Consider the following 23,404-nt stretch of genomic DNA (forward strand, 5'->3'; position numbering starts at 1 on the left):
AGCTTAACTTAATTTCTTATTAAAGTCTCTATTAGCGTATTTCTTTAAATTTATTCGCTAATATAAATAAAATAAGTAAATTAATCTTAATTATAGTATTAGAATTAATATAAATATAATATTAATATAGATATATTAAATAAGATAACTAAGATATCGAATTATATAGATAAAAAGAAGATATAATATAATAGAAGATATCTTCGTTAAGGCTCGCTAGTTATAGAACTAAGAAGTATATTAAGAATACGCTTATAATAAAAGTCTTAAAGTCGAATATAGAGAAAAGGCTAGAATATAAATATAAATATAATTAAGAGTATTATATAATAGATGATTTTTAATATTTTATTATATAGACGAACGAAAAGTATTAAAACGTTAGATTTATATAATAAAATCATATATTTTAAAACGCTAATATCGCTAAAAACTCTTAAAATATATAGTCTATATCTTTAAAGTAAGATATCTTAATTTATATACTTATAAACGTCTTATAATATTATAAAGATAAATTATAATTCTATTATAACGAGCTTAATCGACCTCGAATTATAATTAAAAAACTCTTAAAATTACGTCGTCGTTTAAAGAATAATAACGAAGAAGAATATTAAAAGCGTATTCGTTAGTAGAAAGCGAATTTTTTCTATAGTTTTAATATTTAGTTAATTGAAAATAGTATAATAATAGAGTATTATATTAAATATTAGCTTTTAAACTATTATTAGAGTATAAATTAATTATAAATTAAATACGATTATAATATTTTATAAAAAGATAATAATTTAAATTATAAAATAATTCGAAGTAAGAAGAATATTAAGATTAATATGAAAAATATCGCTATATAGCTAAAATTCGATAATTAAATTAAGACTTTAGAATATCTTATATAATTATCTAATCTTAATCTAATTAAAATTATTTAGAATCTTCTAAATAAATAGATTTATTAATAATAATAAAATAATTAATATAAATATCGTATAATAATTTAGAAGAAATAAGATCGAATCGAACTTAATAAAATTTAGATCTAAATTATTAAAATACTTTAATAATATAGAATATTACGAGAGGGTAATTATATTAAGCTTATTAAGTCTAAGTTATAGTAGAAATATATATATTTAATAGAAAGTTAGTAGTTAATTTAAAAGTTATTTATTTTATTCGACTATTTAGCTAAGATAGCCGTCTTAACGAAGGTACCCTATTTAAAAATCTATAGAGACTTAAATCTATAAACTACTCTTATTTAAGTATATATAAAATATTACGCGTAAAAATCTTTATAGAGAAAGACTATATCGAGTAACTTTATTAAATTAATATTAAATTAAATAAATTAGAGATAAAAGAGGGGATAGATAAAAATAAAAATAAACTATTTAAATAATAGATTTAGATTTATTAATTTATCTTAATTATTAATATCGCTAATATCTATATTCTAATTTTTTATAATATTATTTAACTTCTTAATTATCTCTACTATCTTACACTTAATTTAATTTATTATCGCGAGAAAGTAGGATATTATATAAATAAAGCCTTTATAAATCTTTATTTAACTAAGAAACTCGTTATAAAGATTTTTAAATATTTATATATTATATTTTTTAATTTAATATCTCTTATAAAGATATAAAACTTAATCTATAAGAATTTACTTTTAAATTAAGATTCGATAATAACTTTAAGCGATATCTAAGAACTAATATATAATTAAATCGCTAAAACTATATAATAAATAATATTTTTATAAGATCTAAATAGTAGTCTAATAGAGAATATCTTATCGTCTCTTATTAATATCTCTTAAATTAAGATTAAGTATTATAAAAGCGATTATCTTATTAATAATTCTTATCTCGAGTATCGAGTTAGAAATTAGTTAATTTAAAATAATAAAAAACTCTTTTTATATCGCTTTTAATACTATATACTTAATCTATATATAAAATAAAAATTAATTAATATTATAAATAAGATATAGCTATTATTATATTAATACTTAAATAAAATTAATTTTTAATTAAATCTTTTTATAGAGTAATCGCTAAAGAAGGTTCTCTATACGCGATATCTTAAATTTATTATAAGTCGTAATTTATATTCTATTCGCTAAGACTTTTAATTTATAGCGATATTAATAAATAAAAATAGAGCTTTTAATTCTATCGCTAAAATTAATAGCTTTTAATCTCTTATCTAAGATTATAAAATAGACTTATTAAAAGCTAATCTTCGATAAAGAAATAAGATAATTATTAATCTCTATAAAGTATTTTTATCGAAGTATATTTAATCTTTATATATATAAGATCGAAAGTAGTAGATATTAGTTTAATAAAATAGCGTTAGAAATTAATTTATTAATAGTATAGTCGATCTAGAAAGAGTACTTATTATATACTATTCTAGTCGAAACTATTAAGACCGCGTATATCGAGTTTTATATATCTTTAAAAACTCTAATACTCTTATCTTATAAAGCTTATTAAATCTCGAAGTTAAACTTTTTTATATTCTTTAAATCGACTTTTCTTAATAATAAATAGTAGAATACTAACGTCGCTAGTAGTTTTATAATAATTAAAGAAAAGTTTAATTTAGAGAATTTATATAGATATCTTTTTTTATCGCTACTAGATAGTTTATATTAGCTTCGAAATATAATTAAGCTAATTAGAGAATTAAGTTATTTAAAAATTAATAAACGCTAAGATATATAGAAGACTTCGAGTATATAATATTAGAATATCTTTAGCTAAAATAATCTATACTAATTCGAGAAAGTTAATTACTCTACTAACTATAGCTATAACGCTTTCGTCGATAATAGCTTATAGATTAATTATCTCGACTTTACTCTTATAGAAAGTTAGTAGTAATCGAGTAAACTTCGAGAATAATAACTTCTAATATCTTCGTACACTAAGAGTCTCGATAATATTTTCTAGAAAGCTATATACGAAGTTTATATCTTATACGACTAGTGGCTACGCGAAAGCTAATCGAATTTAAGAGAGTATATATATATTAAAAGAGAATATATATATATAGAAAGAAGATATACGTATATTACTTTCCTTCTTTTCTTATAAATTCGAGTTCTCTACGCTTTTTAGCTAGACTATCTAAGTTATCGCGAATAAATAAATTAGCGTTCGTAACTATTAAAATCTCTTACTCTATACTCTACTTTTAATCCTTTAATAACTTTACTATTTTCTATTAAAATTTTAATTTTTTTTTAAAATTATAAAGCGTAGATTACGCTTTTAAATACTCTAAAAATTTCTAAATTTAATCTTATAATTATTAAAAAGCAAGGCATTCAAATATCGCTTCCCAAAGCTCGCTTCCCAAAGATCGCTTCTTAAAGATCGCTTCTTCAAATTTACTCGATAGGCCTAATTAAAAAAATAATTATAAATTTAATTCATATGTCTTTACTCGTTTAATATAAAATTATAGAGGTTAGTATTAAATTGAAATATTTTCGATCCCTAGGCCCGCGGGAGCTCAGCGATCATCGAGCCTTGGGGTCTAAATACGGGGTACCCGGGCCCTCGGCGAAGTCTATAATCCCTTATGAACCCCCTAAACGACCCCCTAAGTCTCGAGATAGCGACTCTTTAGTCTTATAAGATCCTTTCAGAGATTTCTAGGTTGGATGTAATATTCCTTATAGGGAATCCATATTCCGTGAAAACTCTTATAATATCCTCCGTTCATTACTAGCCAATCCGATAAACGCCGAGACCCCAGCAACATAGGGCGAAATCTGTTCTCGGCGTTTATCGGATACACAGCATTGCAAAAAACCCTACCGCCCTTGAATGTATGTCTTCTGCCGCCAAGACTTCCTTGTGTCGCTAGCACCAATGTCAATGTTCTCACGGAATTCTCAGTCGTAGCATTAGTCAAAAACATTGAAAACTGTCTACAATTGGGGCATTTCGCTTGAAGGGACATGTCGCTCCAGCCTTATGTCGATCGTGAGAAACACTTTTGTCCCCTGCAAGTCTAACCTAAGAACATGTACTAAGACTATCGTGCATGTACAGAAAAGGTTCTGGTCGTCACCGCAGATGGCAGAACCTTGACTGGCACCCTGCTCTCCTGCGATCAGTTGACGAATCTCGTCCTCCAAAACACCATCGAGCGCGTAATCCGACCACATGAAGATCCCGAAGATAGCGAAGAAGTTCCGCATGGCCTATACTTGATTCGAGGCGAGAATGTGGCTATATGCGGACTGCTGGATGAGCAGATGGATGGCGAAATCGATTGGGCGAAAGTGAAGGGCAGTGTAATTGGGGGAGTGAAGCATGCGTGAGGACTATTGGAAAGTGTCATGGTTGATACTTGCTACTAGCATTGGAAGTCAAAAACCTGGAGGTGCCAATATGTTTCAAGAGCCAGTCCGCCGGAAGAAGCTGAGAGATGATCTATGGGTGAAGGGCCACAGCCCGAGGAACACAAGAGCGGCTGTAAGCCTCAACAAGAACGGGCAAACAGTACAGTATGTCCTTCAATTCTAGCCTCGTGAGATATACAAGGATAACAAAATCTGCCTTTCACAACAGTCCTATTTTAGATCCGTCCCGTGCCTTGAACACAGCAGCAGTTGGTGGTGAGAGACATAAGGCTACGGCAGAAGTCTACTGCTGCAGACTTTGGCAATTACGTGGTACGCTCGAGGTTTTTCGTATGGTAGATATCCTCCTCCCTTGGCAGCCGTGCTCTCATTCCGATGATGAGGTTCATGCGAATCCAGAGTTGATTTAGCGGGGATGCTCAGTGGTTTCGCGCGTGACATCTCTGACATAGAATATCATATAATATGTGAATTGAGGGCTGACTCAACAACTTCAAGGGTATCTATCTCGAATGTCGACCTAATTACAACGCGTATAACCGCAAGCTTTGCTCTGTCAGTGAAGCTTGACCCAAAAGACTAGGGCATTTCTTTCTCACTCATCACCCTTTGTTATCGCTCCCCTGGTCCCGTACCCAGTCCGCAAAATCTTTCCTTTTTACCTGAGTGAATCGAAAGACATCAGCCCACGAAACCTGAGTGATAGATCTAGCACATTGGCGTAGACCTAGATTTACATCTTCTTTTCAGTCGGTTGCATGGAAGACCTACCCTTATATCCACAAAGCCAAGCCTATCCTCCAACCCCTGGAATGGCCCACCCCCTCCGCTTTCTCTTTCAGCTCTCCCTGCCCATACTCTCCAGCTTATTGGCTTGAGCTCTTCGGCACCAAGGACTAGTCCAACGCATATGAAGACTACTGAGAGGACGGTCTCTATCGAGATGTCGAGCGGGAGGCCCGCTGCCAGGTGAAGTGCTGAGTGCTCATAGGCTGAATAGCATCTGCGAATTTTTGGAAATGTCAGCACTTTTCGAAGCAAACCCTGGGGGCCTTACGCGTGGGCAAGAAGAATGGTACCCAGTGCGATTAGAGCTTTAGAGGAAGAAGAAGCCATTCTGATTTTTTTTTTAATCGAACACGTCTACATTAGAGCAATGCGTCGGACGGAGGTCGGCGCGGTAGCCGCCACCACCGCCAAGCCCGCGGCAATATTGCTTCAACGATTGCAGGACATCATCAGCAAACAAACCCCATTTTTTACTTCCTCTCAAACTCTCATCTAGATATGGCTCAAAAATGTATCCATAATGGGTGTGGCAAGAAATTTACAGACACCGAAGAAGAATGCGTGTACCACCCTGGCCCACCAGTATTTCATGAAGGGCAGAAAGGTGTCTGGGCGCCCTCTCAATGGCCTATCTGAATCTGTCAAACACTGGCTGACTCCATGAGATAGGCTGGAAATGTTGCAAGCCTCGATTTTTGACATTTGACGAGTTCCTTTCAATCCCACCCTGTACTACAGGAAAGCATTCCACAGTTGACGAGACACCCCCTCGCCCACCGCCCAAGGTTTTAGAAGATGTACCTCCCCCAACAAAACCGTTAGCTACGAATGGCGCCATCTGGAAATTACCGGCACCCCGGGCGGCCCAGCCGGCTCCGCCTGCCACCCCATTTCTTGCCCCCCCAGAATCAGACTCCGACGATCCTTCTATCCCAGTACCATCAAATATCACTTGCCGTCGACGGGGCTGTAACGCCACTTCTGCAGTGGAATCTCCTTTATCGCGAGGTGACGAAGAATGTGTCTACCACCCAGGGCAAGCACTGTTCCACGAAGGGAGCAAAGGATGGACGTGCTGCAAGAGGCGAGTGCTGGAGTTCGATGAATTCATGAAAATTGAGGGCTGCAAGCGGAAAAGCAACCACCTTTTCGTGGGGAGCAAAAAGCAGTCTGCACAGGAAGAAGCAGTATCAGAGGTCAGGTAGGTTGGCGTGCTCCACAGCGGAGGTGTATCCGGAAATCATGGGGTGTGATTTGTTGACAACCATTTTTACAGGCATGATTTCTATCAGACTCATACGAGCGTAATAGCAAGCTTGTTCTTGAAAAAGATTGACAAGGGCCGCGCAAAGGTCGAGTTCACTAGCCAAACCGCTGTGCTTCTGGATCTGCCCACGGAAGACAACAAGAGATACAAAACCGAGCTTCCATTGTTTGGACCTATCGATACTGCTCGATCTATGTACAAGATCATGGGGACCAAGCTAGAAATGACGCTCGTGAAAGCGGACGGACTAAGCTGGCCAGCGCTCAGGAGTGACGAGCAAAGGACGAGTGAGATCATTCAGGTTGGTCGTGCTGGAAGAGCGTAGTCAATGAAATTGATCAGAGATTGACTCCAAATCTTTTGGTTCTCATGTGGATTCGATCCATGAGATTGATGGCTTCTCTCTAGCTGAGCTACTGATTCATCGAGAGACATCCGTCTCTTTGCACCGTTTATCTTCGTCCCATCTCCGTACTACGTTCCCAGGGAGTGTGGTGTCGCCGGGCCTTCTCTAGAGCTGATTGAAATGCTCGACGCGAACGGGGGCAGAGACCGGAGGCCGATCGAGCTGTTCCACTAACGCCTCTTGTTTGAGTTTTAGCTATTCCATACCGGCTCGTGTAACTCCCTCCTAGAAGCTACAATTGCTTCGGCTGATACCATGTTCGAGCTCGGTCTCTATGATAGGTTAGTCCTTAACTCTACCATTGCTTATCATTCCATGCCCTCCATCAGTTCTGGCTTGTCTAAAACCATCCCTCTCATTAGTGCCCATTCTCGTAACGCCTCCCATTCTCCACCTTCCTCTTCGCCCCTCTTGTTCTCGTCCTGAAATCCCCAAGCCCCTGCGACTCGATCTACTAACGCTCTCTCTTCTTCTCTTAACCATCGTTCTCGCAACGGTGTCCCCGTTGCCCACGTTATACGATCCATTTGATCATTAGCAGTTGTAATAGCGACAACTCCAATCGTGGCCGTGAAGCCTACGTATGCCACAATTCCGGCGAATACCATGTTGGTCGCCATCTGATGATCCATACTGTGTTGATAATGAGCTAGCTGAGCAGCTAGGACGTAGGCCGCAGCAGGCGTCAATGCCAGTCCTGAGAATGGCAAAAGGGCGCGGCGCAGGATCTTACTGCGTTTGTAAGCCGTGGTACAAACGCTAGTATCTATGATACTGAGGCAGAGAGTGAGATCCTTGGCTTTAATGGCAGCGGTCAAGGCAGAGTGCGCGAGGACAAGGGGAACCGCTGAGGAAGCACGTTTTGGATTGGCGTCTTTGTACTTGATTGGTAGTCTTCCTGGCTGGGGTATCGGTTTGGATGCATAAAGGTCGAAGATAACAGGGAAAGATTCAGGGCGGCCCAGAACGGATTGTGTGTAAAGATAGGTAGCTAATAAAGCCGGTGTGATGAACACTTTGGGATCTGTTACGATGCTGTGGGCGGTTGAGGAGATACTGTCGGGAGTGGGGTCTTCGAGAATTCGTCTTGATAGCGTCTTCGTAGGGGAGGACATCATTGGGGCTCGAGACTGTTCATCGAGAGACAGTAGGTTGGAGGTTGGAGTCTTTTCGACGCTGGTAGATGTCTCTGGAGACTCAATCGGCTCCACAACGCTCCGTGCTAGATTCTCACATAGTTTCAACGCGCTTTGAACTGCCGATTCGCTTGGTACAGCGTCAGATTTTACCACACTCGCGGCTGTTTCGAGCTCTTCAGCGAGTACCTGCTCAGCCGTTCGTGAAGGCGATGGTATTCTTCTGTTAGGTGGCGATCCTGGTCTCGCTGTTGCTAATGAGCGTGCCAAGTGGCTTATATGTGATATAACGACAGGACTCGCCTTGCGTAAGCAGACGGCATTATAGACTCTCGCATGATGTCTTGATCTCACCAAAGTGCAAACATTGGCATTCTCCACCATTATACCGAATACCCGAGCTCGCGGGCGACTGAAGAGTCTGGTTGCCATTTCCTTTCACGTCAAAAGAATCTAAAACTGGTGTTGGAGAGCAAGCGGGGCGGAGTTTGGCCGCGCATTTGACGACAAAGGCATCAGCTATGAACTTGTACTATTCTATGCGATACCCTTTACATCATTGCACGTCCAATTCTCATAGCTCCTATGGTAAATCGTATCTTCAATTTGTGGGGTCTGAAAACCGGCAAGAGATATACCATAATTCATGTGATGGGATAGTAGTACAACCCCAAAGACAACAACATGCCCGCTCCTCCTCCACCACCCCCTCCCCCTCCGCCTATGCCCGGATTTGGAGGCTCCGGACCTCCTCCGCCCCCTCCACCACCTGGAGGTCCTCTGGGGCCAAGCAAACTGCCTGCTAAGCCGCTGCCGACGGTAGCGAAAGATCGGGTACGTTTGAAAGGAAGCTGCTTCAGCCTACAATGCCTACAATTTCGTAATCCAAGCGATGCTGCGCTGCCTTCAAGGACTCTCGCTGAAGACTGACATCCATTCCAGGGCGCTCTTCTGACAGATATCACCAAAGGCGCGAGGTTGAAAAAGGCTGTTACGAATGACCGATCTGCGCCCATCGTAGGAAAGACGTCTGGGGCCTCAGCAGGTCCGCCAAATGGCGGAGCACCAGCGGTCCCAGGTCTGAGCAGACCTCCAATTGGCCTCGCACCTCCAGTCCCAGGCGCAGGTACAGGAAGGTCGAACCGGGCAAGGAGCAATAGTGAGACTACTGGAAGTGGAGACAGCAGTGGAGCAAGTGCAGCACCACAATTGGGAGGAATCTTTGCTGGGGTCGGTATACCGAAGCTGAGAAAAACAGGAGGAGGTGTGGACACCGGTGCAGATCGAGAATCATCGTACATATCGGATCCGGAAACGTCAAGACAGTCAGCACCAAAACCACCTACTTCCTCCGCACCGAAACCCCCAACGGCACCGAGATTGAACGCTTTGAGGCCAAGCCCACATACAACGGAGTCTTCACCACCGCAGCCATCTGCAGCAGCTAACCCACTTGTTGCAAACCTCAGAAAGCCTCCTCCAAAACCAGCCCAAAGACCAAATTCGGACGCTCCTTTCCGATCTAATTCAGAGCTTCCGCCACGGGCTCCACCACCACCACCGAGCGTAGCAAAACCTCCACCACCACCAATAACCTCAAGGAAACCATCTGCAGCCGCGCCCCCACCACCACCGTCAGCTGTACCTTCTCCACCCGCAGCTCCTCCACCACCGCCCACCTTTGCTCCTCGACCTCCTCCTAGTGCGCATACACCCCCTCCAGGTCCACCACCACCACCGTCTTCAGCACCTCGACCTCCTTCGAATGCGCCTACGCCCCATGCAGCTCCACAACTACCACCAGGTGCAGCACCTCGGCCGCCTCCAGCTCGTTCAACGCCACCACCTCCTCCAAGCCCACACTCTTCATATAGTGATAGTATTAGTCAATCGGTTGCAATGCACGCAGCACGGAATGCTTTTGGGAACGCGTCGAGCTCTCCTGTGGCACTCCCACCGCCTACGCCTGCTTTTTCTTCCCCCTTGAAGCAATCAACGCCAGCAAAACCCCCACCAGCCCCTTCAATGCCTCCGCCGTCCAAGTCAGCCTCTCAGCAAGCAATTAGAGCGACACTGGATCCAAGCTCGTACACCTTATCCAACGGCACTAGCCCCAGTCAGGTTATCACTCCCGCTCGAGACAACATATCTCCAAGCAGAAACGGAATCACCAAGATTGAGGACTCGAGATGGCGATTCCAACCTGAAAGCGAACTACCTAAACCAAGAGAATTCATTGGAGGGCCGAAGAAGTATAGAGCAGGGCGAGGAAGTAGTGTACCACTGAACCTTTCTCAGTTCCGTTGAAGCGCGTTACTAGAAATCAAGATAATTTACCACAAAACAAAGCTTGCTTCAAGACAAGAAAGGAGACCGATCGAAAAAGGCATAGGTGCTTGCGATTGTAGCCAACTAATCAAATTAGAGATGATTTCCTGAAAATACCTCACATGCATGACAACGGGGGTAGAGTCCCAAGACTTGGAGCCAGAGATAGAACGGTGACCCACGGTAAGATGCCTCTGAATCGATCAACTAGAAGGATGTCTTCCTTTTTGATTGGCTCAGGAGTGTGGCAAAGGCCTGGCATTCAGGCATACGTTCTTCTTCAAGAATTAGACAGCGGGCTTGAATCGCTGTGCTCCCGGGCACGACATGCCTTACCAGCCAGATGAAGGCTCACTTGCTCCAACAGTATTGACGGCCCTGGGTAATGTGCACTTCGTTAAAGTTTGGACTGACTCCCTTGACCTCAGCCAAATATCTGGGCAAGAGGAAGCTTGGAATTGAGGCTGCCAACACCAGAGACAAATTCAGATTCCGATTCTGCAGGGGCCCGACTGACCTCGCAGACGCTGCTTGGCGATGTTATCCCAGTACGAGCTTTTTGTCTTCAGTTTCGCTGGAAGGCTCGGCGCGAAGCTATCCACTACCAACACTCAAAATCGGCAAGTCACCAGTCTGTATTCGCAGTTCCCCATCTTCGTAGGAGCTCTCCGCTGAAACCCAAATGCAATGCTCAGGCATACTCCAACTTCCTGTAAACCGATGTCCTAGCTCTCTCACAGGTGCACACCATCTTGAGCCTCATCGTCATCATCTTCTTCCATCTGCTCCCTTAATCTTCGGGCGAGCTCTCCATCTCCAAGCTGTCCACCAGAACGCGGTGTACTCGGCCCACCACGGGTACTCGTAATCCGTGATGCCCTTCTGATCTCTTCGACACCAGCATGCCCATTCGACTCTACATTCTCTGGATTTGTCTCATCTTCACCCCACTTGAACCCTCTACCCTCGACTTCCCGTTTTAGCAACGAGATTCGCTCTTCCATCCTCTGTGTGACCACTAGATTCTCTCGAATTGCTTCAGCACAATCAGAATCTCCTTCATCTGCAAATGGTTGCAATTGCTGGTTCGAAATCAAGAGATGTGCGATCGAGTTGCGAACTTCGGCAGCTTTGGAGTGTAGATTGGCAAGAGGCAGCTCTTTGATGGCTTCCGCGAAGCGCTGGGGTGGTATTGGAATAGCAGTCGAGGACATTGAAGTGGTGTTGCAAACAAAATTCCGCGACTGCTGAAAGCTGTGGCTGAATCAATAGGCCCCGACTTTCCGATGTCTTGGCAATTGGTGTTGAGGATTCACTACGAGAAAGTAGTTCGCCTTTTGTGATTGAGATATAAGTTCTTTCAATATCGTGCACTTTTGCTGCTAATAATAGTGAAAGGCGTGAGATGACCGCTGTCCTCTCGGTGGCATGGCTATCTTTTCGCCTTGGGCTACATGCCTCTCCGATTGGACGGGCAGGTCTCGCAACGTTGCGGGAGAACCTCAGCTCTTCAAGCCAGCCAAAGCAGCATCCCCGTAGTATACATGGGTTCCTCCAGTGCTCACAAGGTTCTCCTCCCCAAAGATGCAATGCAAGGCCAATAATAGCTCCTTACGGACATTTCCCCCAACTCAGCGGACAGGCAAGATGCGCAAGCCTGTGGAAGAGCAAACCGGAGGAGTCACCGAGGCAAAAAGCTGCTCAAAACCTGGCTCCCATATCCCGAGCCGAGATCAAGGCAGTAGTTGGATTGAAGGTAGACCGGAGAGACGGCAATGACCTCCTGAAGCGTCTACAAGAGCACAGACATCACGGAACTTTGGACCAGAAGTTGCCATATCCTGATGCCTTAATAGAAAAAGGCCTGACATATCTTCGTGCAAAATATCCTTTTGATGAAGATGCCGCCATCCTCGCACGCATAGACAGGGAGGCAGATCTGGAATTTCGACTACCCCAAACGAACATCGACCAAAGTCCTCAAGCGGTGTCTCAATTTGAAAAGCTCATGCGAGAGAACAGAGAAAGACGTAAAGAAGAAAGGGCAAAAAAAGAGACGGAAAATCAAGAGAGCCTAGCAGAAGAAGGTGCCAAGGCGGAGAGAAGGGTGACAGTAAGAGATGGAACGGCCCTCGTCCAGCTACGCCAAGAGCCAGAATGGGTCCAAAAGTATCGAGACAAAGCACAGATGAAAGAACTCCCGGAGACGTCAGCATGGGCAAAACTCCTACCCTCTGGTCTTGTGACACTCGCGGTTGTGACACTCGCCGTCTTGTTTGCACAAAGTTACAAGCAGCCTTCGCGCAAAGCCCGACTTTGGCCAGATCTACCACCCGCTGCTGCCACCGTAATCACACTAATTGGTGTCAATGTTGCAGTCTTTGTGCTGTGGAGGCTACCGCCCTTCTGGACATTCCTGAATAGATACTTCCTCGTGGTGCCTGCATATCCGCACTCGATGTCAATGCTTACGGCTTGTTTCAGCCACCAGTCCCTCGCCCATTTGCTCTCAAATGTCATCCCTATGTGGCTCATCGGCACTCGCCGTATGTTTACACCCATCCCCTAACCTTCAATATGCTGGATCTGACCACGCGAAATAGTACACGACGATATTGGTCGCGGGCCGTTTCTAGCTCTCTACTTTTCTAGCGCAGTGATTGCAGCATATATACCCATGGTTATTTATGTCATGAGAAATTTCCTCGGTACAAGTACGCTAGGAGCTAGTGGTGTCATAACAGCACTTCTTGGGACACTTTGCGTTCTCCATGAAGGGTAAGCTGCATGTTGTGGAAGCAATTTCGATTACTTCTAACACCTATCTAGCCAAAACATTACACTCCCTTTCTTACCACCAGCATGGACAAGAGGGATTGAGACCGCTTTTCTTCTCCTTTTCTTTATTCTTTTCGAAGCAATGAGCCTGCGCAAATGGGGTATCGCGTCCACCAAATTGCTCAATACAGGAAGGCCACACGTCGACAATATGGGCCATTTGTCCGGTTATTGTGCAGGTATTGGTGCTGGCGCACTCATTCGGTCCACCGATCCTAAATGGAAGAACGCTGAGAGAAAGCATTTCTTCACAAAGGACTTTGGCAAGGGTTAAGGTCTCGCCGTTGCACGATTGGAATTCCGTATTTTCGAACCGTTCGATAAGTAACCATCAGCATTTCTGGCCCAGTTTCGCGCTTGGAGCTCTTACAAAATCGAAACTTACTTTTGGACGACGAGGCAGCTTCGGAGGCTTCTCAGAGAAGCTGTTTCTGAACGCACAGCTCACATGAAGAGATCATCTAGCCATCAGGACGTTCTAGTATAAGACGATGTATACCTGTTTACTCGAGCTTTGATGTTGAAGGTGCCGCGTAGGGTCGTCCGTGGATCGCCTACAGAGTGCGCTAGACCATTGCAGAGACCTCGATTTGTGGGGATGCAGGTAGGTTGAAGAGCATGGTAGGGGCCTTTACTGGGGCGAACGCTCTATAAGATCAAGGAAAAGAGAAGAACATAAATGTAGTATATTTAGAGTTCAAATAGGCCCTTGGTATCACGTTCGCAAATACGCAGCGAGACCTCCGCCCATGCACCTATACTGGGTGTCGAAATCTCTATCCTTAGGCAGAAAGTGCACAGCCCTGTGTTCAAACGTCAATTTCCTTAAGCCCCATTGTCAGCTCTAAGGCTGATTCGAACTCAGTGGCGGTACTGCAGACCGTCAGCTTACCTCCGGTGCTGTTGAAACTTTTGACTTACTACTGGACCCATACCGTTCCGTCCTCCCGTCTCTACTGCCGCGATGATCCACTTCCACTCGAAAGCACACGTCCAATCCTCAGGGCAATGTCCCCTCGCCCATACCACTTGCAGCAGGATGTTCCGTACCTGCCCCTTCCTCGCTATGATGAAGCGGGAACTGCCCATTCTTTGCGGGGTTTCTATTTATTCATGGGGGTATTGATGATGGCTCATAGTCTCTATGGATGCCATGTCCATTGGCATGGATTGAACCAATGGAGTTCAAAGGATTGATACTGATGATCGCGTAATTTCTACCAGACATCATGGGACGTGACATTCTGCTCGAGTCTCCCAGGGTCCTTGTCGAACATCTTCATTAGCGTTTCATGGGTGTCATGGTCGAGGTGGTGAATCCTGTCTCTCCGTGCCAAAAAGTCCGCTATCGCTTCAGGAGGCGGCTTGTTCGATATAGCTGACGCAATCACATTTACCATATAACGATGATCATGCTCTACTAGTACACCCAGCTCAGTCTTGGTGTAAAAGCGGCCAAGGGCTGCAACGTGGACGTCGCCGCTAAGAACTGCGACCCTAACGTTGTGGTCTTGGGCCAGAGATTGAAGACGAAGCAAAAGATCCTTTCTCTCTTGTGTATGCCGGCGCGCAGTATTATGGTCGTCCAGATCGTCAAGGAGTCTACCTGGCCATCGAAACGATTGAAGAATTTTCCGGCAACGCTAAAGCGCTTGCTGAGAAAGCGGATAGGGCCTATCACTGGAGATTTCAACAAATTTTTCGAGCCAGACGAAACGAGGGTATGTTATAGGCATCTCTAGGAGGACAACGAGGTGGGTAATTTTGCACTTCCCTCCCGAGAGCTCAGAGCGGACTCCCTGGAAGATCACATCAAAGGTGTCTGGGTAGTTGACCCTTCGGCGAGTTCTCTCGGTGCGACCGTCAACACCAAGGAAGGCAAGAGTTGTGCTCAAGCAACTATATAGAGAACGGGAGTGTTCCGAAGGGTACGGGCCAGGGCATTCCCCTATGATAAAGCTCGAGTCTTCAGACTGATGTTCGGGAAGGATGGACTGCTTTTGCCGCGTGGTAGGGGAAGTGAATGAGACTTTAGGAGGTGGGATGTGGTGTTGGAAGAGGCAATAGTACTTTAGGAAACACCGCCAATGCCGCGGAAGACAGCGCGTTTCATAAAGTTGTCGGTGTAGGGTCAAGAACGTCAATAGTATCTAGACTCTGTCAGCTTTCATTAGGTGGTGAGACGCGAAAGTAAACAGGCTTACCAAGTGGTTATCTGTGGAATCTGGCCGTTGGCGATGGCAAAGGGCTCCGTAAAAAACCATCTCACCTAAACAACATCTTCGTCAACCTCTACTTTTGCAAGAAATTATCATGGCACGGAATCTGGCAATGAAAGGTTGCGAAACAGCTCTTCAGTCCAAAGGGCGATACGAACTGAATCAAGTCATTTGAAAAGCAGACTTATATGATTAGCAGATAGTAGGAATCGCAGGCGGCTCGCAGCTCCTCATCGAAAGGGTAACCTCTCCTCTTTTTCGGATTCCCAATCTCTGTCCAAGATTTCAATAAGGCGTCCACCCTCACACCACCATTATAGATCTGGTCTTCCCTCCTACCATAGCATGGCATGGTTTCTGTGCGTGTACGCGGAGAACATCGTTCCACAATGCGGGGCCCGACCATTTATCCTCATCTTTTCCAACAGAAAAACCATTGCAGGAGTGAAACATGATACGCATGGATTGAGAAGCCGACGGCATGACGAAGGTACGGAAAGGAGAAGTTCATGGTTCGCTGCCAGAAGGTCGTTCGTTTGTCAGTGCATACTGCCAGCGTGCTTTGTGATCCTTAAGCGCAAAATCTACTGCAAAACGCCAGAACTCTTTGACTGAGTCTGAATAGTGCTTGAAGACAGAAATCCCACTCGCATGACGTACTTCTGGTGGGTTGGGAGTCGATCCCTTGCGTACGTTCTCAGGCTCGTCAATGTCATTTGGCAGTGAGCATCCGCTCTGGCTCATCTGGCTCCGGATCCCGAGGCACTCGAGCTTTAGATATGGGTGAACTGAAAACCGGGTTGGCAACGATCAAGACATTCCCATGCCAGAACGCCGGGACCTCGGACTCAACAATTTGCATGCCCTTATACTTCAGTAGCGGCCCACGCAAGATGTCCAATGCGTCGTTGACAATCAGAAGCCTTGGATTGTTGACTGGCGGAGGGCCTGTAGTCTTGACAGCCGGTGTAATCGGTTCATTATCACGTAAGACTGGATCCGCGGGTTCGTCTGGCATCTACCTGTGCTGAGTATCTGGGCAAATCGAGACTATGTGGGCCGTGATGTTGATTGGCTTCTATTCTTGGTATTCTAAAAGGTTTCTGAGTTTGTTTGTTTCAGCTTGGATGGCGAAGCCACCGGCAGTCTTTTAGGGCGCCGCGTCGAATTTGAGGTTTAGAGAGCTCGTTGCAAAACGGGGGGAAGTTAATTGGATTTTTGATGCTGTAGGAAGTGGGTATCTGGAAGTAGTTGCCAGCAAGTACTTCCCAATGCAAGAGGAGAAGGAGCAGGTGAGAAAGGGGTATATGGAGAGGTTGAGAGGTTGAGAGGTAGAGAGGTAGAGAGGTTGAGAGACTGAGAGGTTGAGAGGTTGAGAGATTGAGAGATTGAGAGATTCTGTTTCGGTGAATATGATTGCTGCAGGAGCAAAGAAGAAAAATGAAAAAGGCGACCTTCAGATTGCCCGAATGACTTGGCGCGCTGCTGACTGACGTTGAGGTCATTCGTCATTCATCATTCGTCAATTTCCTGAGACCCATGAATGAGGCCATCTCGCGAAATCTACATCTGACCGTATCCAGAAGAAAAAAAGAAAAGAAAAGTCTTATTATCTGCGACAGCCCTTGCTCAGGCGCACGAACGTCCTCAGACGGGTTGAGAATTTCAGATAGCTGTAATGTCTTCGAAGCGAGTTGTATGTCATCGAAGCTGTGCCCTTGATGACTTGCTTAGAAAACGAAGTTCGCATGATCTATCCATTCATTCCTCTGCCCCTTTGGTACAAATTGACCGTTACTTCGCCGTATCGCCCGCTATGCAATAGAATCTCATACGCTAGGCACTGCTGAGTGGCTACGCTCAATCGCTCTTGCACTTCGCCGCCTATTGGGGCGGCACAATAGCGCAAGCGCCCTTTGCTGCGTCGGCAGGAATAGACCCGTTGGCAATCCAAACGTCGATCAAAGGCTGCATCGGCTCCGCATCCCGGTCCGCGAGAAGGCCGTAGAGTTTGGCGACTGTGCAAAAGTGGACGAAGCAAGAATTGAGATCAGTCCAACCTTGTCCGTTGTTCTGCCCGCTCAAGTGCCAGAAAGGGTCGACCCAATGAGAGTGATAAAGGTGCGCGTAGATGCGGAAGATTTGACGAAAGCATGTGCGGCAGTCGTGGAGGAATGTCTCTGGAAAGCCTGCGCTCTTGCCAATCCAATCGCGACCGTCAGTATTCACGCTGCCGGGCGTGTTCGTATCCGCGGATCTAGTAGGAGTCTCGGTAGGGAACGCTTTGGGGTCGTGGATCTTGCCTGTCATCCACCTCTGGACTAAAGAGATGTACTGCGGTGCCGACACGGCAACCGGGTCTTTCTTGTGGTCCAGCCAGGTATACGTGTGGCTGTCGAAGGTCAGAAACATCTCTTTGGAGGTCATCGGATAGGCTCACCGTCCAGCAGCCATTCTTGGGCATGAGTCGGAGTTGCACACTGGCTTTCCAGTGTTGTGGTCTGTTTCCTGGATGCATTGACCAATGGTCGAGACGATGCGATAGTTCTCGACAGCTGTCCGATTACCCGTTAGCAAACCTGTAGTTCATAGAAGATGTCAACGACTCTACAGACTTTGGTGAGCGAGCCAATCCGCAAGGTCCACATTTGCAGGCTGAGCTGCTAAAGGCATAAAGTTGCCTTTCACCCCTAACTTGGCGTATTTTTCTCGAAAGAAAAACTTAGGCGGCTCAGCTGCGGCGGGTTGTTCTGCATTACTGGCGACACTGTCCGAGCTCAGGCCAGTGTTGGATGAAAATGATGAAGATTGATTGAGAGGCGGCATCGTAGGCGAGAAGGTAGTCGGCGAAGGATTTGGGGAGCCGTTGGCTCTCTGCTGGCTCGTATTGATATTTCCGGTGCCTTCGTTCTGACGATTGAAGCCTTGTCGCCTGAGGTAGCGCACCAAAGTCAGTGAGCTAAACAATCCATCTTGATAGCGTAAGGAGATAGGTAGTTCTTGCTCTACACGACTCGTCTCTAACTGCATGAAGGAAGGGGAATACCGCAAGTCCACTGCATTGGTACGAAGATGTCCACTCGACGGCATAAGCTCTGTAACACGGAACACAGTACAGAAAGGCATTCTTGGTGTAGCTGGGAAATAAGACAGGAAGAAGTGCGTGTGAGGTGCGGAAGGATCAAAGGAAAGCCAAGAGCAACACGGTCAAAAGCCACTACCAGGGAGCTGAGGGTGATGCAGTGGCATGATGGTAGAAGTCGGGGGTGAGAAATTCAGTGACTCGCATGCGAAATAAATTCTGGTTGACCGCTGAGGCGACTAAGCAAGTCTTCAAAGACAAGGTAAGACAGAAAATAATCCACGCCCAGCAGATCTTAACGCCTGCTTTCGTGATGAGACTTACATGTTACGGAGCCAAGAAGTCATCATGAGCAGGGGAGCCACTGCGTGTTTAGTTCTAATAACATTGACAATCCTGCAGTGATGTTGATAAAATTTCAGCTGCTTCAGCGATGAAGTGCGTCATTTGACGATATATGTTGACAAGAAAAGAGAATGGATTCCCCTTCAGGGACAGATGAAATTGAACAAAGAACCTCGGAAGACACCCCTTGTTTGGTTAATGCTTTCCCCGGGAAGCGCCGCCTCGCTTGTGTTAGGTGAAACAGCTAGTTCCGGCGATCGGGAGAGGTATTATTCCGAGATCAATCCACCTCATTCCCCAAATCCCAAAGTATTTACAGGATTACCACTTAAAACAGATCATCGGAGTTACATCTACATCATGTCACAAATACACCCTTCATTTTAAATCCTGGACCTTTGGAACATCACCTACGGAGGGCGAGTGGAGATCAAACTTCTTCCATACAGTCACAAGCGATGAGCACCTAGCTACCTCGCCGAATCCTCCGGACTTTAAGTCTTTCAGCGCACGCAAATCATTGGACAGCCTGAAATGTCTGACGAACAGGATGTCAGTATAGCCAGTGATCAGGACCAAGTCGACGATCAGCTCAATAACGAGGATGATGGGGGCCTTTTTGGATCAGGATCAGAAGACGAGCAATCCGGGTGTGAAGCTTTTCTATACTACGATGAGACGGAGCTGACTTTTGTAATCTCAGTACCGAGAGTATTAGTAATAAACGTCGCAAACTCGATGACGCCGAGCTAGATTCTGGAGACGATGAAGGCAGACTCGATCGTGTTAAAGATGGCGTCAATGGACACGGCAAGGAACAGGAGATGTACGATCGCTTGGCAAATATCTTGGATATCTCCATTGGCCGTCATCCTGTTCCGCAACCTAGTGACGGCGAGGTGTTTATTTTCACCCATGCTTGGTCTACCCAACGGTAAAAATATCGTACTAATACTTGCAATAGCTCTATCTGCTTCAATTACCCAATTTCATTGGCATCAGTCCAGAAGGCTTCACATTGAAGAACTTCAAACCTCCGACCACCGATCATCACTCTTCCGATCCGCCTTCGTCCACGTTCTCAGCGTATCAGACATCCAACAACACCATACGCTGGAAACACTCACCTAGCGACCCAGAGAAGACCCAATCTAATGCACGAGTTCTCCGCTGGTCCGATGGTTCATTGACCCTTCAGCTCGCATCAAACCCTCGCGAGCAATTCGAACTCGCTGCAAAGCCCCTCACACAACCACAAAGCAATCCAATCAAGCCCACCCCAACATCTGTGAACCGTAATCGTAACCAGGGTCCGGTGCCCTACAACTCCCGTCTTGATTCTCATACCTATCTCGCTGCCCCTCACGAATTTGGCGAGATTGTCCGCCTCACAAATCACATCACCGCGTCGCTAGCGGTCCAATCTTCGGCGGATCAAGACGACGAGGCGCTAGCGCGCCTTCAGCAATCTTTAGCCGCTGCGCAGAAAGGCAACAAGAACACTTCGGATGGCGGCTTGGCAGTTATCAGCATCAATGAAGATCCGGAACTTGCAAAGAAAAGGGCTGAATTAGCTGAAAAGGAGAAGTCAAAAATGCAGCGCCGCATGCAGGTACAGCAAGACCGAGAATCTACTCGGAACAGTAATGTTCTCAAGCGCTCGGGCTTACGCACGGGTGGAATGGGCGCTGGCCTTACCATTGGCGGTTTGGAAGATGACGACGGCATGGCCACTACGAAAGGAAGGACCGGCAAGTCGAAGAGTCGGAAGTCAAGACGTCGCAATAGCGAGTACAGCGAGGATGAAGAGGACTTCCGAGGCAGAGGGCGCACAAGGGAGGACGAGTATGACGAGGAAGATGGGTTTTTGGTGGGAAGTGATGTGGAGCCGGAAGTTGGCGAGGAGAGTGAGGAGAGTGAGGAGGATATTGACATGGGCGATGATGGGGACGAGGAGGATGGGGAGGAAAAGAAACCAAAGAAGAGAAACAGTGAAGAGGTCGCTGGGGGGAGGGTAAAGAGAAGAAGGGTAATCGAGGATGAGGATGAGGACGAGGAATAAAAGTGGGTCGCACCTGCTATTATAATGAAACGCTGCTCTTCATGAGGCTTGGAATAGTGGTTTAGAACATCTCATACATGACGCATAACATAGAGGTCGTTTTAGGTCGGTTGAAAAAGCAAGCCCGAGCAGGCATGGGTCTCAGGCCGGTCAAGTGTCTTAGATACCCGCAAGATATAGGACGTGCGAAGCTTTCTCCATTGTTTTATGGAATGACTGGCTTCTCGTCGGCTTTCGAGAGGGTTAATATTGCCCATTTAAAACCCTTTTCAAGTGGTGAAGAAGTCACACTGCTGCCGAGGGACGATGTTTCTACACCTCAGCCAGTGTCTGGCGCTATACCATGAGCTCTGTCCTGCCCACAGAATACCTCTCCAACGCAGACATTGCCAGATGGGACAATACCATGGTGTGTATACTATGGGAGCGAATTTCTCTCCATTACGGATCCGGACCACCGTTTGAGTTGCAAGACCTGGTTCGGGAGCAAAATGCTTTGGATACGCGTTTGAGCTCTCCCATTGCTCGGTGTCCTACCTTGAAGAAGCAGTATCGATTCCGAATAATTTATCGGAGGCCTTCAATTTCTTCGATGATGATGTCGATGCTATCCTGCTCCAGACTCGCTTATTGAGTTGTCCTACGACCTCGCCGTAGGAGGTAGTTGCAGATACAACGCCAGCGCCAACACTGAGGATATCGTGGGATACGAATAGGTATGCATGGTCCAATACTGTTGCTCTTCTGCCCTTCATAGCTCCGTCAGCCGCAACCCTAAGGGTGACTTTACATGGAACCCAGAATGGACTATAGAGGATGCTTGCGCTTTCAATACTTGTCAGCAATCGAACACAGGCAATCCGGAATTGGGAGGGATAGGGCCGCGTCCTTCTCGTTCTCACAATGCGGAAGGGAAGATCATGCTAATGTTCCTTCAAGATTGTCGTCGCATACTTTATCGAAGCGCCTCTTTTAGCCCTCGGCCTGGTAATGTTTGGCATCAAAATCATTACCGATTATGTGACGCGTAGGCGCAGTATAAGGCACAACGAGAAATGCTCGAGGCACACGAAGCGGCTACACTAGCGAGTACCGGCGTTTTCCTGGACAGGTCCGTCTACTTCGCACTTTCCATCTGTTTCGCAGCCATCATTTTCAACTATCGAGACAAGCCTCTCCTGTATGAAGACAGTACGTATCATTAGATTTTCAGTTTCCTCTCCCGATGCAAACTTTGAGTCTTGCGTTATGCCAGGGTATTATTTACCCCGGAGACATGTTTCTAAAGTCGAACGCTCTTCTTGGAGAGGTTACGCTGATTCTGGATTTCCACTTAGAGCTTGGTCAAGCCTCGACACTGCTTACAATCAACGCGCCTGGCGATTCTGCTTCTATTGTACACTTGCGTTGATAGAACTGATTGCCGGACTTTACTCGTTGTGGTTGCAGCACTCATGACCTTTACCATCCAATTCCTATTCCGGAAAGCGCAAAGTTTCAACGTTGGCGCGGGCCTTGGCAGCAATCTGTGTCTGAACTGGTACTCCTTTGTGAAACAGGGTTTTGAAGGTGAGTCTACCTTTTGGTGTGGTTTTCCTCCAACGCCTACCGCATTTCGAGACGTTATGTATATCTTGAGAGTATTTGTACTCCTCTGGCACTTTCGCGCCTCAAATACTGACCTAGAGAAGGATTGCTGGCCCAGCAATCTTGAAGACCACTTCGTTTGTCAAGGCGATATGGGCAGGCTTTGTGGTTTTGTTCTTTATGGGCCACTTCGTTCCCTGACAAAATCTCGAGCCAAGGCCACGTTGGAGGTTTGGAATGCCCAGAAAAGTACAACGGCAATGAGAGGGAATTATGGCATCGCGGTCGATTTCTTGGGGGAAAAATATGCGGCTCCTCTCAACATTGACCCTGACGGTCGCCGATCGCTGACGTTTCTTAGTCTCACATCTCTGCGGTTTCCTGTACAGCCAGAGGGCGAAGGTCTCTTGGGGGAGTCTTGCGGCCTCCTTGCTTGCAGCTTACGCCCTGTTTGACTCCTACTACGGCATTAGATTCTTTTGGTACCTATGTAATCAGGAAAAGGACATTTTCTCAAACGACACGGAGAGCGAATGGGCTTACGGTCAGATCGTCGCGGTCTTTGTTTGGGTGCCAGTGCTTGTCGAGTATATCTATGTTCTGGGATGGGGACTGAGGTTCTGGGGGAAGTCCGAAGCTAGAGAGCAAATGACAGAAAGTTGTATCACGCACAGATATGCCAAGGTTAACCAAGAGCAGGTTGTGACCAAGATGGAGAGACATGGGCTACGCTCAGATTAAATCTGCTCAATGGAGAGGAAGCTTTGGGTAAGGTCTTTGGTCCCATAGCTAGACATCCTTTTGAGCAATTGCCAATAATGTGACTTGCTTGTTTGTTTGTTTGTTATTTGTTTGTTATGTTAATTATACTGCGGGACAGGCGTCAAAGCCTAGAGCAGTGTGTACTCCTACCGCTACCTAGTTACAATTAACATCATTGAGTATAGAC

General features: G+C 45.5%; 11 protein-coding genes across 11 annotated transcripts; 6 read left to right on the top strand and 5 right to left on the bottom strand.

The window, feature by feature from the left end:
• Positions 1 to 3,988: 3,988 nt before the first annotated feature.
• HO173_007434 (uncharacterized protein) lies at positions 3,989 to 4,354 on the top strand (the record flags this gene model as incomplete). The annotated part of the gene is made up of 2 exons (XM_037309338.1): positions 3,989 to 4,013; positions 4,083 to 4,354. 2 exons carry the CDS (start codon positions 3,989 to 3,991, stop codon positions 4,352 to 4,354), a joined length of 297 nt encoding a protein of 98 aa, XP_037163798.1.
• Positions 4,355 to 4,998: 644 nt separating this feature from the next.
• On the bottom strand, positions 4,999 to 5,512 carry HO173_007435 (uncharacterized protein; the record flags this gene model as incomplete). Its single annotated transcript, XM_037309339.1, has 3 exons — positions 4,999 to 5,058; positions 5,168 to 5,399; positions 5,454 to 5,512. The coding sequence occupies 3 exons, from the start codon at positions 5,510 to 5,512 to the stop codon at positions 4,999 to 5,001; spliced, it is 351 nt and encodes a 116-aa protein (XP_037163799.1).
• A 171-nt stretch (positions 5,513 to 5,683) lies between these two features.
• On the top strand, positions 5,684 to 6,777 carry HO173_007436 (uncharacterized protein; the record flags this gene model as incomplete). The annotated part of the gene is made up of 3 exons (XM_037309340.1): positions 5,684 to 5,789; positions 5,855 to 6,386; positions 6,462 to 6,777. The coding sequence occupies 3 exons, from the start codon at positions 5,684 to 5,686 to the stop codon at positions 6,775 to 6,777; spliced, it is 954 nt and encodes a 317-aa protein (XP_037163800.1).
• Positions 6,778 to 7,166: 389 nt separating this feature from the next.
• HO173_007437 (uncharacterized protein) lies at positions 7,167 to 8,378 on the bottom strand (the record flags this gene model as incomplete). Its single annotated transcript, XM_037309341.1, has 1 exon — positions 7,167 to 8,378. One exon carries the CDS (start codon positions 8,376 to 8,378, stop codon positions 7,167 to 7,169), a length of 1,212 nt encoding a protein of 403 aa, XP_037163801.1.
• Positions 8,379 to 8,678: 300 nt separating this feature from the next.
• Positions 8,679 to 10,301, top strand: HO173_007438 (uncharacterized protein; the record flags this gene model as incomplete). The annotated part of the gene is made up of 2 exons (XM_037309342.1): positions 8,679 to 8,828; positions 8,937 to 10,301. 2 exons carry the CDS (start codon positions 8,679 to 8,681, stop codon positions 10,299 to 10,301), a joined length of 1,515 nt encoding a protein of 504 aa, XP_037163802.1.
• A 755-nt stretch (positions 10,302 to 11,056) lies between these two features.
• Positions 11,057 to 11,536, bottom strand: HO173_007439 (uncharacterized protein; the record flags this gene model as incomplete). Its single annotated transcript, XM_037309343.1, has 1 exon — positions 11,057 to 11,536. The coding sequence occupies one exon, from the start codon at positions 11,534 to 11,536 to the stop codon at positions 11,057 to 11,059; it is 480 nt and encodes a 159-aa protein (XP_037163803.1).
• Positions 11,537 to 11,727: 191 nt separating this feature from the next.
• HO173_007440 (uncharacterized protein) lies at positions 11,728 to 13,434 on the top strand (the record flags this gene model as incomplete). The annotated part of the gene is made up of 3 exons (XM_037309344.1): positions 11,728 to 12,868; positions 12,926 to 13,100; positions 13,152 to 13,434. The coding sequence occupies 3 exons, from the start codon at positions 11,728 to 11,730 to the stop codon at positions 13,432 to 13,434; spliced, it is 1,599 nt and encodes a 532-aa protein (XP_037163804.1).
• Positions 13,435 to 17,263: 3,829 nt separating this feature from the next.
• Positions 17,264 to 18,808, bottom strand: HO173_007441 (uncharacterized protein; the record flags this gene model as incomplete). The annotated part of the gene is made up of 4 exons (XM_037309345.1): positions 17,264 to 17,771; positions 17,820 to 17,934; positions 17,995 to 18,311; positions 18,786 to 18,808. 4 exons carry the CDS (start codon positions 18,806 to 18,808, stop codon positions 17,264 to 17,266), a joined length of 963 nt encoding a protein of 320 aa, XP_037163805.1.
• Positions 18,809 to 19,340: 532 nt separating this feature from the next.
• HO173_007442 (uncharacterized protein) lies at positions 19,341 to 20,868 on the top strand (the record flags this gene model as incomplete). Its single annotated transcript, XM_037309346.1, has 3 exons — positions 19,341 to 19,456; positions 19,510 to 19,705; positions 19,771 to 20,868. 3 exons carry the CDS (start codon positions 19,341 to 19,343, stop codon positions 20,866 to 20,868), a joined length of 1,410 nt encoding a protein of 469 aa, XP_037163806.1.
• A 1,055-nt stretch (positions 20,869 to 21,923) lies between these two features.
• On the top strand, positions 21,924 to 22,279 carry HO173_007443 (uncharacterized protein; the record flags this gene model as incomplete). Its single annotated transcript, XM_037309347.1, has 2 exons — positions 21,924 to 22,059; positions 22,206 to 22,279. 2 exons carry the CDS (start codon positions 21,924 to 21,926, stop codon positions 22,277 to 22,279), a joined length of 210 nt encoding a protein of 69 aa, XP_037163807.1.
• A 539-nt stretch (positions 22,280 to 22,818) lies between these two features.
• Positions 22,819 to 23,178, bottom strand: HO173_007444 (uncharacterized protein; the record flags this gene model as incomplete). The annotated part of the gene is made up of 2 exons (XM_037309348.1): positions 22,819 to 22,941; positions 22,999 to 23,178. The coding sequence occupies 2 exons, from the start codon at positions 23,176 to 23,178 to the stop codon at positions 22,819 to 22,821; spliced, it is 303 nt and encodes a 100-aa protein (XP_037163808.1).
• Positions 23,179 to 23,404: the final 226 nt, after the last annotated feature.

The sequence above is a fragment of the Letharia columbiana genome, assembly GCF_014066305.1.
Source record: "Letharia columbiana isolate WasteWater2 chromosome Unknown Sc0000024_s0, whole genome shotgun sequence".
Lineage (NCBI taxonomy): Eukaryota > Fungi > Ascomycota > Lecanoromycetes > Lecanorales > Parmeliaceae > Letharia > Letharia columbiana.